Source organism: Lingula anatina, chromosome 1 (assembly GCF_051362555.1).
Source record: "Lingula anatina isolate TDL-2025a chromosome 1, LinAna3.0, whole genome shotgun sequence".
Lineage (NCBI taxonomy): Eukaryota > Metazoa > Brachiopoda > Lingulata > Lingulida > Lingulidae > Lingula > Lingula anatina.
In genome coordinates, this window is record NC_141767.1 from 7,723,480 (window position 1) to 7,735,617 (window position 12,138).

At 40.5% G+C, this 12,138-nt stretch overlaps 1 protein-coding gene across 2 annotated transcripts in view; it reads right to left on the bottom strand.

Annotated features, from left to right (window-relative positions):
- Positions 1-12,138, bottom strand: part of LOC106166806 (uncharacterized) — a 52,998-nt gene that overhangs the window by 27,193 nt on the left and 13,667 nt on the right. Inside the window, exons 11-14 of one of the 2 annotated variants that reach the window (XR_015331642.1) lie at positions 6,296-6,363; positions 5,832-5,908; positions 5,512-5,597; positions 4,082-5,388 (exon numbers count right to left, since the gene is read on the bottom strand). Coding sequence is in view for 1 of the 2 variants with exons in the window: in XM_086998590.1 (XP_086854716.1) it covers positions 4,418-5,388; positions 5,512-5,597; positions 5,832-5,908; positions 6,296-6,363 (1,202 nt within the window). In the remaining variant the exon portion in view is untranslated. Of the gene's footprint in view, positions 1-3,740; positions 5,389-5,511; positions 5,598-5,831; positions 5,909-6,295; positions 6,364-12,138 lie in introns of those variants that run through there. The other variant, XM_086998590.1, reaches the window with a different exon arrangement.

Sequence of the window (12,138 nt, forward strand, 5' to 3'; positions counted from 1 at the left end):
CAGGTGTAACTAGGTCGCCAGTTTCCGTGAGGGCGCGCTGAATAATGCGGTTCAAGCACGTTCGGCTGTCACCATGATTGGATAGTAAACGATTGTCGTAATATCACTAAATGATTTTAAAAACGGGTGCATAAACTTGAAAACCACCTAGAACAACTTAAGACTGCCACATTAATCCAATACAATGCAAAAATAAACTATAACAAGTGGTTAAAGCCTTCAAGCCGAATGTCGTAAAGTCCCCATATACCTCCATAGAGACAATAAAATAGACTAAGCTTGTGAAACAAGATTCCACAAATTTAAACATAATAATCTAAATAAAATAATGCCGGGCATCGGAGCGCTTACCGCAAATGCTGCAGGCTACGTCATCCCGTCGATCGTTTGTAAATTCCGTGCATGGCATACGCACAATCAAACCGTAAATCCAAATTCCCGCTTTGACGCTCGAGTCGGTCCTTTCCACAATCCTATTCAGGAGGTGACGTAACCGCAGAGGTCGCATTACAAATACCTGTCTAATGGAAGGGTTCCTTTTTCGTAAGCCCGGTGTAATGGGAGGTTGGAGAGGAACAACTCGAGCGTCAAAGAGGGAATTTGGAATCGCACGAATATTGTCCAGAAATTCACTACGAATTTTTGAAATCGAGAGTTCGTGGCCAAAATTTTGAACAGCTCAAAATTTTTGCCACGAATTCCCGATTGATCAAGAATTGCAAGAACTGACTACGATTATATACGAATCTGTTAAGAACTTCACGAACTGATTACGATTCAACCTCGAATCCTGAAATTTGTCAATTCATGGCAATTCGTGGAATTCGTGGTCTGTGTGAAATAGGGGCATAAGAGGGTAATTAAATTCCGTGCGTGATCGGCTGACAGCAATTTAGCGTGAACCCCCAGGGAGTTAGGTCGATCTAGTTGGATCGATCTAAATCTCTGGGAATGCAGTCTAAGAGGCCTCAGATTTAGAGAGCATGCAGACGATCTTACTTACGCACAATACCAATATTCTTCCTTTAATTCAGCAACCTCAATAAAGGGTACCGGAGAAGATCAGCATTGGTCAGAATTGTGCCGGAAGTGACGAGTAGTGGTGTAAGACGTAAAGCTGAGTGGTCATTTTTAGCTGGTGATGAATGGGAATGAAGACGTGGGCTTGGAGAAAAAACAGTTATTCTAACAACACGGTAAGATTACATTTTATCTTTATGCATTTGGGGCAGAGAATACTTGTAGAAGCAATAGGCACATGATATGAAAACGTGTCACGAAACTTGAAGGTGCAAAATCATGTTAATTTGCAGACAACTTGTTTTGAAATACATGCTGCCTAAAACATCAAGACCCTAAAACATCATTATAATTGTAGCACATACCATAAAACACCCAAAATACTTAGATATGGACATATTAGATTATATAAATGTCAAAATTCTAAATGACAACGATTTATAGCCTCCCGGGAATTCCTTTCCCTTTACGCTCTTTGTCGCGCTGGCGGTCGATGCAGCATGTATTTTAAAACAAGTTGTCTGCAAATTAACCACGATTTTGCACCTTCAGGTTCCGTGGCACGTTTTCATATCATGTGCCTATTATTTCTACAAGTATTCTCTGCCCAAAATGCGTAAAGAAGAAATGTCATCTTGCCATGTTGTTTGAAAAACTGCTTTTTTCTCCGAGTCCATGTCTTCTCTCCCGTTCACCTCCAGTTAAAAGTGACCACTCAGCTTTACGTCTTACACCACTACACGTCACTTCCGGCACAATTCTGACCAATGCTGATCTTCTCCGGTACCCTTTATAAAGGAAGGCATACTGGGATGAGCTATGATATAGAGCGCCACTATTTCAACAGTCAGTAATAAATCATTGTCAATAAACAATCTAGATACACAACAGCAAACTAATGTCCTTTACAGAGACTACAGGTTGTTTTCATTAAATATCCACACATTTGTCTCTTGCCGGGGACTTCAAAATTCACAAGCATTATCGGTTACCTCACGTAGCCTTTGTTTTTACAGTAGTTTGTAATTCTCCATAATACGTTGTTTACAGTCTATAGAGATAAAGTCGTATTGTGTGTTTACCCTCTACCAGGGTCGCAGTTATTATTGTGGACATTTCTTGCTGATCGATCAGAGGTAGAGGGTAATTCAGTGCTGGCATGGAGGCTGCATTGGGAGCATTGGGTGCATACAATATTAAGTTATCAATGCAATGTGCCTATCGTGTATTCAGTCGTTACATCGTTTTAAACAGATACATGCATTTTATATCAAAATTTGAGTTTAATGCAATTTGACATTTGGAGATTTATTTGATAATTTCAGGATATTAGAAACATCATTAGTTTCCACTACTGCCAATAGGCTTATGCGGCGAGGCGAATTCAGGTGCAACAAAAACCTCCGCTAACAAAATGTACAACCGAATGTAAAATCTACAAGGAATTCGGATTGTTTAAATCGGCACCTTAAATTTGTCACTGAGTCGGACAACTCCAAAAGTTGAAGGGTTGTGGATGGTGGTGGGTGGGGTGCCGCCTGATATCAGGGGCTTCTAAAATAGTATACAAATTAACAGACTACTAATGCACCCTGTGGTTTGTTTCGTCTGCACAGTGATACTGTCTTCCTATCTGGTATACCTATTTGTCTTGGAGGCGGGACCGTATGTCTATCTTAACTTGTCTTTTTAAGGTCATGAAGACTGCCTCCATTTAAATGGAAGGAAGTGAAAAAAATGGGTAGGGGTCCCCTCTTCCTTTCTCCAGCTCGCAGACTCCAACTAACAAGGAGAAGGAATTTCTGCATAATTTGGAGAAGTAGATAGGAGTGCGATTTGCCAGGCATACTGGTAAGCTCCTGCAGGAGCCATAGGTCGCATTCAGAACAGCGGACAAACAGATCAGAGGATCATACACAGCGACTCACTAAAAACTTGTCACTTAATTCCTGATTAGACACTGAATAGATTCCCGTCGGTGGTTGCGCAACAAGCATTCAAGTGGGTAGTTGCCCCAATCCATATGCTGAAACCAACATTCTGTTGCCAATGGCTTCACCGTTACTCTGGCACAGAGAGCTTTCGGGGAGCTTCATCTTGCTCTTGAAAGGATGCCCCGGAGATGCAGTTAACATTTAACTTTTATAACCAGTGCAAAAAATTTTCTTCTTTACATATGCTTGAAATTCACCCCACTATCGAACGTTGCAATGAAAATGTTATTGAGATAAAAAATTCGTAGCCCAGAAATTCTTGTACTTTACCTGGAGCATAAGAGCCTTAAATTTGTTTTCCCAAAATAACAAGAGAGAAAGAGGGGGGAGAAGTTGGGGGTGAAGTGGTCTTACAATTGAAGTTTTTGCAAATCTCTCGCCATCATTCATAAGCCGTGCCAAAAATAATTTTGTTCGGAAAACTATTGTAGAATTTCAAAGCCCCAGAACCATTTCAAAGTAACAAGGCAGCGTTGGGATGAAGAGTGAAAAAAACCTTATACTATACAGGTGCCATGTACTTGCTCTCGCACTTTATGATATCTGGTTTAATTAGGCTTATTCAGAGTTCAAAAGCCGAATTGCCTCTGGGGACTGGGAACTTTTTTTCTGCATTATATTTCAAAACTCCATTTCTTTTAATTTTTTACTTTTACATCCCAATGAGAAAGCTCCATTTTTATCTCCGAAATCAAATCTGCACATAAATGGACAAACAAAACGAGATATTATAAAGTTGCTATCGCACGTGGATATGTTTATTACTATGTTTTTCAAAATCAACAGATTGAGACATTGCTGAGGCTGGTCAACATAATATATAAAAATAATTTAGTGTTAAAATGTATGATGCAGTGATTATGAATATAATTAAATAAAGGTATTTTCAAGAAGTCAACATGCACTGAAAATCGGATACACTGGAATTACGTATGGTCTGCTACACTGAGATAAAGAAGTAGTACATATATGAAAATATGCAAAATAACCGAATGACCAGAAATCAGCAAAATGAATTGAATAATTGAATAACTTTGAAATAGTATATTATTGTAAACTTATAGCACCTTTAAGTTGAATTTGTGTCACTGAAATCCACGTTTACATGCAATACATTTATGTGTCGCCTATGTATTTGTCAAACAATTCCTATTCGTATGATTGTTTGAAATTTTGGATTATTGTCTTTAAAACGTGTCAAATTATATAATATCCTAAAATGTATAATTGCTAGCATGAAGCGTAATATATGGAACGACTATATTTGTTCTGTATCTTTTCAAAAATTATACCTTATATTTGTATTGGTATATTATCTTACTTCATATTTGAATAAAGCAGCAAATTAAGATTTTGATTATCTAGCTATCAATATCAAGCTTGACGACTGATGGTATCATAACTTAATCCCTGTTGGCTGGCAAGTGAGAAAAATCCGGCAGATCACGAGTCTGAAAACGGAACGGTTCGGTAAGTGTTGAATGAACACGTGGTACTTGCTTCAAGCGCCCTGCGTCGCTTTTCATCAAGGTGTTCACGTGCTGAAAAAGCCTATAAATGCTAAGCTCTTTCGTCATTTCGCTGACCAGATGTTTGGTGAAATTGCTCAAGGATGTTCGGTCGCCGGCAGAAGAGAGGGTATCGTCCGCGCATGAATACATCTTAACAAACCCATACCCCTGGTGGGACTCATTTAAGCGACGGAAATCTCTCCCATTCTCATCGCTGCTGGGCTCGACGCTCGTAGTTGCGGCGCGATTTTCGTCAGTACTCTGAGTACTGTTTTCCTCTTCGTCGTCACGTTCTTCCACTTGTGTACAACTTGCTTCTTCAAAGACACCATCATCATCATCATCCAGATAACTGCGTGAAAGATCGTCCACGGCCTTCCTACACTCTTCTGAAACTTGGTCGTGGAACTGACCTGTTCCTCTGCAGGCATCGATGATAGAAATCTTCACCCTTGCCCCAGTCTTCATCAACAGCGTTTCAATTTGGCGAATATTTATGTATGAACTCGTCGTGGTTGAACTCGTCGTGGTTGCTTCCTCCCAGTGCCGGCGGTCATCGCTGTCGGGAACTATGAAGTGAAACCCTTTCTCGGCTGATCCATGCCCAGAGAAGTAGAACAGCACAACTTGGTCTTTCTCTGTCGGAATATTCTCTAAAGCTGAAATGATCTGATCTTTGGTTGCGTTCTTCAATGTGCGCACCTCGAAGGGAAGGCGAAGACTTTTTAGTTCTCTTTCCATGGCGTCGGCGTCGTTGGCACAGCACATGAGTTTGTTCCGCGTATCGGGGTCGCTGACGTAAGTGTTTCCCACAATAATGGCCTTCCTGTCACTGACGTTACTATAAGGAAGAGAGCGGAGACCTGGAAACAATAAATATGGTGCTGTCACTTTCGCTCTCACAAATCTGTATATTTCAGTTATGACTTGTATATTATCATTGCTTCACATCCGTATTTATATTTGTAATGGTTTTTATATTTTACCTGTAGGAATGGTAAACTGTCCACCAATTTTCTCCCAAAACACAACGGCAAGTGTGTCGCCGCCCTTCTTGGTCGCCTTATATTCCCTGTGAAAAAAAAAGATTTTGTTTTGCTTAGTTTTCACTATAAAATAGCCAACTAGTAATAAAATAGCAAACTAGTATTAGAAATAAGTGATAACCGTCTTGGTTGTCGATACTGAAAAAATGTCACAATTCCTTCACTTTCACTTCATTTTGAAGGATACATCAAAAAGTGGCTGAAATACACGGAATAAAGACCGAATCGCATTTAACATGTTAAAGACAAATGGTACATACCGCCCTATGATTTCTTCACAGGTTGAGCAGCATACTGGACAAAACTCTTTATAATCCTTAAACCAGCCATCCCCTGCCTATTGAGAAAATCCATTTTTATCAGTAAAAACATAAGCGCAAATATCGATATTAATATACACCATACTCGGTGTCAAGGTCCCTCCATCCCCATCACACTTATAACTCTTTAATACTTCAAATAGTCTGTGACTTGGATGTTAAATAACTGGTTAAAAATGCACAGTGGTGGTAAAATGCGTATTACTTTTTGCTTATTTGCAAAATGCAGCTCTACTGCATTTTCATGATTTTGCAACCAACCACGTTTTGCACGCGGGAAAAAGAGTAATTTTCTCTCCGTCATCTTTTCTTGGCACCTTTTGTTTGTCAAGTCTTTATGGAAACGTCATCGTTTGGTTTTGTTGTTTGAATTCATTGACTTCGATGTGGTTTCTTATAATTACCTTTACAGGGTCCCCTCTGTTTCCCATCAACTTATCACCTGTTACGGTTAGAATCTTTCTTAGGATACCTGGAAATAGACGTTTTATTTGAGGGCCCAACACGGTATACACCATATCATGTCACACCTAACAAAGCAGCCTTTTACGCTCATTCAAAACAAAGATGGGATTCCAAAATTTACCCAACGCGCAACACAATGTTCACCGTATACAATTATCTTTCCACTGGAACTGAGACTCAACTTCTCAGTATCCCCCCCACCCTATAACCTTCACATTTTCACTTTTTCTAAAACGGTTTATGTTTATGAGTGCTATCAACTCAAGACTCCATGTGCTTGCCAAACTAACTTTATTCCAGATATCACTACGCAGAGTGATTAGGTTGTAGTGTGCGTTAGGGTTATAGGTATATGTATATACGCATAACAAAGTAGTTCTATTTACATCTCCCCTTTTCTAGAAAGCTATAACAATAAAGGGAACCGGAGAAGATCAGCATTGGTCAGAATTGTGCCGGAAGTGACGTGCAGTGGTGTTAGAAACGAAGCTGAGTGGTCATTTTAACATAGAGGTGAACGGCAGTGAAGACGGGTTGTCGGAGGTAAAAGAAGTTTTCTAAACAACATGGTAAGATAACTCTCTTTTTTTACGCATTTTGGGCAGAGAAAACTTGTAGAAATAATAAATGCATGATATGAAAACGTGACACGGAACTTGAAGGTGCAAAATCGTGCTTAATTTGCGGTCAACTTGTTTAGAAATAAATGCTGCGTCCACCGCCAGCGCGACAAAAAGCGTAAAGGGGAAATAATTCCCGGGAGTCTATAAATCGTTGTCATGTGGGAATTTGGCATTAATATAATCCGATATGTCCATATCTAAGTATTTTGGGGTGTTTTATGGTATGGGCTGCAATTACAACGATGTTTTAGAGGTCTTGAAGGACCTTGTGGAAACCAGGAAGTAGTTCGTAACTAACAAGTGGAATGTACCGATCTCCGACTGCTGTGCACAGCTGTATCTTTTTTTCAATATATTGACGAATTTTTAGATCTTTATATGTCCATCTGGCATGAAATTTCACACACATGATCACACTGATATACCTTTTACACTGGGGAAGGCGCTAATCAGAAACAAATGCCAAGACAAAGGTGACATTCTGACAGCCTCTTATCTGAGTTAAAAATCACTGACAAAAGAGACTGGCAATCAATTTCCTCAGGCTGGCAATCATTAGCCTATAGAAATTGGTCATGTTACATCTTATCTACCTGTGAGAATCGTTTTACCAACTGAGTATTGTATAATAATGTCAATTATTAGTACTTTGAGCTAGTCTTAATTACCTGTCAGCTCACCTGAATTCTCTTTTTGTCTTTTTGGGAAGATCTTGTCAGTGAAATGTTTTATTTGTCCTGTGACAAAAATTCGTCAATATATTGAAAAAAAGATACAGCTGTGCACAGCAGTCGGAGATCGGTACACTTCACTTGTTAGTTACGAACTACTTCCTGGTTTTCACAAGGTCCTTCAAGAACTCTAATACATCGTTGTAATTGCAGCCCATACCATAAAACACCCAAAAATACTTAGATATGGACATATCGGATTATATTAATGCCAAATTTCCACATGGCGACGATTTACAGACTCCCGGGAATTATTTCCCCTTTACGCTTTTTGTCGCGCTGGCGGTCGACGCAGCATTTATTTCTAAACAAGTTGACCGCAAATTAAGCACGATTTTGCACCTTCAAGTTCCGTGTCACGTTTTCATATCACGCATTTATTATTTCTACAAGTTTTCTCTGCCCAAAATGCGTAAAAAAGAGAGTTATCTTACCATGTTGTTTAGAAAACTTCTTTTTCCTCCGACAACCCGTCTTCACTGCCGTTCACCTCTATGTTAAAATGACCACTCAGCTTCGTTTCTAACACCACTGCACGTCACTTCCGGCACAATTCTGACCAATGCTGATCTTCTCCGGTTCCCTTTATTAAATTACTGGACTGCTGTAACTGTAGCTCAGTATTGCTAGCTCTAGATAGTCCCTTGATTTTGGCACTGTAACTTTTTACTGATTGTATTTCTAATGAATAACTTTGAGTGTTTTAAGTAAAGTCAATAATGAACAATCAACATTAACATCAAAGTCAAACAATCAACATTAACATCAAAGTCAACATTTTTTTTAATGTTCAATGAAAGAAAAGTCTCTGTCCTCCTGAATGAATTTGATCTGACATTAATTAACTGTGACAAATAAACGAACAGTCTCTGAATGATTGCAAACTTTGCAATGTTAACAGTCTCTTATATTCACAGTCTTTAGTGTACTCTCAACAGTCTCTGAATTCACTTTCAACAGTCTAACTTTAGTGTATTCTCAACAGTCTCTGAATTCACTTTCAACAGTTTGTCAATTACAGTCTGTCTGATCCTTTCCTTTCCCAGAAAGTAAAGTAAAAAGAATGTCACTGAAAATATTGCATAACTTAGTGCTTTCCTGCACTGGCACTCTGAAATAACAATACATAACAAACACAAATGAATGTCAGTCCTCATGTATGGTTTATTCCTCTATCAGTCTTTTGGGTGGTCTTATAACTCTCCCACTTCTCGTAATTTTCGCACTGTCCTGATTATCTGGTTTCATATCCCCTGAATCTGGTGATAATTTGTGCTGGTCTGGCATTTTCAGGATGTGTCTTCTGTTCCTGCGAAGTTCACTGCCATCATCACACTGGACATTGTAGGATCTCGGGGCAGTTTCCTTGGTGATTATCCCTGGTTTGTTGTAACCTGTTTTGCTTTCCAGCATGACTCTGTCACCTGGTTGCAATGCTGGGAGTGGTTTAGCTGTCTTGTCATATGTGTTTTTCTGCTGTAATCTCCTTTCTGAAAGGCGGTGTGTAATTATCTCTGGGTCAAGTATTTTCTGAGCTAGTAATGATTCATTTATAGGTATGTCACTTTTGGTGCGACGTGCCATCATCCTCTGGGCCGCTGATCCAAGCACTGGATCTCTTGGTACATTTCTGCTATTTAGCAGGTTTAAATAAGGGTCACTGCCTTCACGTGCACTTTTCTCTAGAAGCGCTTTTGCTGCCTGTACTGCTCTTTCTGCCAATCCATTACTAGACGGAAAATGGGGGCTACTGGTTACATGGTTGAACTTCCAAGCTTGGCTGAATTCCTTGAATTCTCTGGCACTGAATTGTGGACCATTGTCAAAAATGAGGATATCTGGAATGCCAAATCTTGCAAAATGCGACTTAAGTTTTTTTATAACTGTTGCACTGGCTGTACTGTTCCCTAGGGTATTGACTTCATACCAGCTAGTGTACGAGTCTACTGCTACCATGTAGTTTACACCTCTCCACTCGAATAAATCTGTAGCCACAATAGACCATGGTCTGGTCGGTACTGGGTAAGACATAAGTGGTTCTTTCTGCTGGTGCTTTTTCATAGACAGGCACACGGTACAGTTTTCTACAATACTGTCAATGTCTTTCATCATGCTGGGCCAATACATTATGTCTTTAGCCCTCGACTTTGTTGCTTGACAGCCTGCGTGTCCTCTGTGTGCTTTCAATGCATATTCATGCTGTAAAGTTGCTGGCACGATGATCCGGCTTCCTTTCAGCACTACACCTTGATCAACTATGATCTCATCTCGGAATGCGAAATATTGTCTCAAATCTGGGTCACAGTTCTTTTCACTTTTAGGCCATCCCTCATGAACTGTACTGCATACTTTCTTCAGTATAGGGTCCTTGGCTGTGGCTGCTTTTAGCTCTTCCATCCTGTAGTCTGCGACAGGTATTATGGACAGAACTTCCACGTCACTGCTCTCAGATTCATCCTTGCTTTCATTCAAGTATGCCCTTGACAGTGTATCAGCAACCAACAAATCTTTCCCTTTCTTGTATACCAGTCTGATGCGGTATGGTTGCAGCTGTAGTAGCATTCGTTGCAGTCTTGCTGGGGCACTTGCTAGTGGCTTTTTCCATATGGAGATCAGTGGTTGGTGGTCAGTTTCAATGGTTATGTCCTTGCCATATATATAATCTCGGAATTTGGCGCATGCAAAAACTACTGCGAGAAGTTCCTTCTCAATTTGGGCATAGCGTTTCTCTGCGTCTGACATTGCTCTGGATGCATATGCCACTGGTTTCCCATTCTGTAGACATGCAGCTCCTAAGCCTGCTTGTGAAGCATCACAGGTCAGCGTGACTTCCTTGGAAACATCATAGTATGCTAAACAGGAATCCTGACTTATCTCCTGCTTGATTGCTTCTAAGGCTGTGTCATGTGCATGGTTCCAAACAAATAAGTTATCTTTGCGTAGAAGTTCATTAAGTGGTGCGCACTTCTCACTAAGCTGTGGAATGAACTTGGACAGGTACTTGGTCATACCTAGAAAACGTAACAACTCTGTCTTGTCTCTGGGTTTGGGCATCTCCTGGATTGCTCTGACCTTCTCTGGGTCTGGTTTGAGACCATCAGCTGTGAATGTGTGTCCCACATAGTTCACACTGGTCATCTTGTATCTGCACTTGGATGCGTTGAGTTTTATGTTGATTTCTTTCAACTTCTGAAGAACTGCTCTCAAATTTTTGTCGTGTTCCTCTTCTGTCGCGCCTGACACTAGGATGTCATCCATTATGATTTTACATGGCAGCCCGTTCATCAAGTTTTCTATTGCTTGCTGGTATACTTCTGATGCTGAGCTGATTCCCATTGGCAGTCGTAGGTATCTGTAGCGACTGAATGGTGTACCAAATGTGGTCAGGTAAGAAGATTCTTCTTCTAATGGAATGCAGTAAAAGGCCTGCTTGGCATCTAAAACAGTGAAGTAATGCACATTGGGCATATCACTTATGATTTCATCCACGGTTCTCATGGGGTACCTGGGACGCTTGATTGCCTTGTTAAGGTCACCTGGATCAATGCATATCCTTATTGTGTCCGTGTTTTTCTTCGTGGTTACCACCATTGCTGAAACCCAATCTGTAGGTTTGGTCACCTTGGCTATGATTCCTTGGCTTTCCATTCTTCTTAGTTCCTGCTTGACCTTGTCTTTAACAGCAACAGGTAGCTTGCGTACTGGCCTGACTACTGGGGTCACTTGGGAGTCAACTGTAATCTTGTACTTCACAGGTAGTTGTCCCAACCTTTGGTCAAAAATATCTGGGAATTCTGCAAACATGTCTGGTGTGGTGCTCACGCTGTACACACTTTCTCCCAGTTGTAACAGCTTCAGCCTCATACAGTCTGGTAGTCCTAATAATGTCTGGACATTGGCATCAATGACATTGAATTTAATGTCATGTGTTTCACCTCTAAGTTCACAGGATAAAATGGCACTTCCCACTGGAGTTATGGCATCTCCAGTAAAGCCAATAAGTTTCATTTTGTCTGCTGTGTTGATGCTTTCTCTGTCTCGAAGCATATCAAACGTTGCTAGGCTCATTACATTGCATTTAGCTCCTGTGTCAACTTTGACTTCTGTGCTCACATCATGGACTAGAAACTTTACATGTAAGTCTTTCTTTGCTGCGTGTGGGCTATGCACTGAGTCAATTACAAGTAAATCTGCTTCAGTGTCACTGCAAGAGTCAGTGTTAACTTCTCTAATGACCTTGAGTGTACGGGGTGATTTACTTTTCTGTGACTGGCTTCTACATGCAACTTGGAAATGATTGAGCTTACCGCACTTGTGGCAACTTTTACCATAAGCTGGGCACTTTCCTTTGGCGTGACTACTGCTACAGTTTCTGCATTTGGCCGTCTCACTTGCTTGTGATCTGCCATGGCTAAAAGCCTGTCGTGG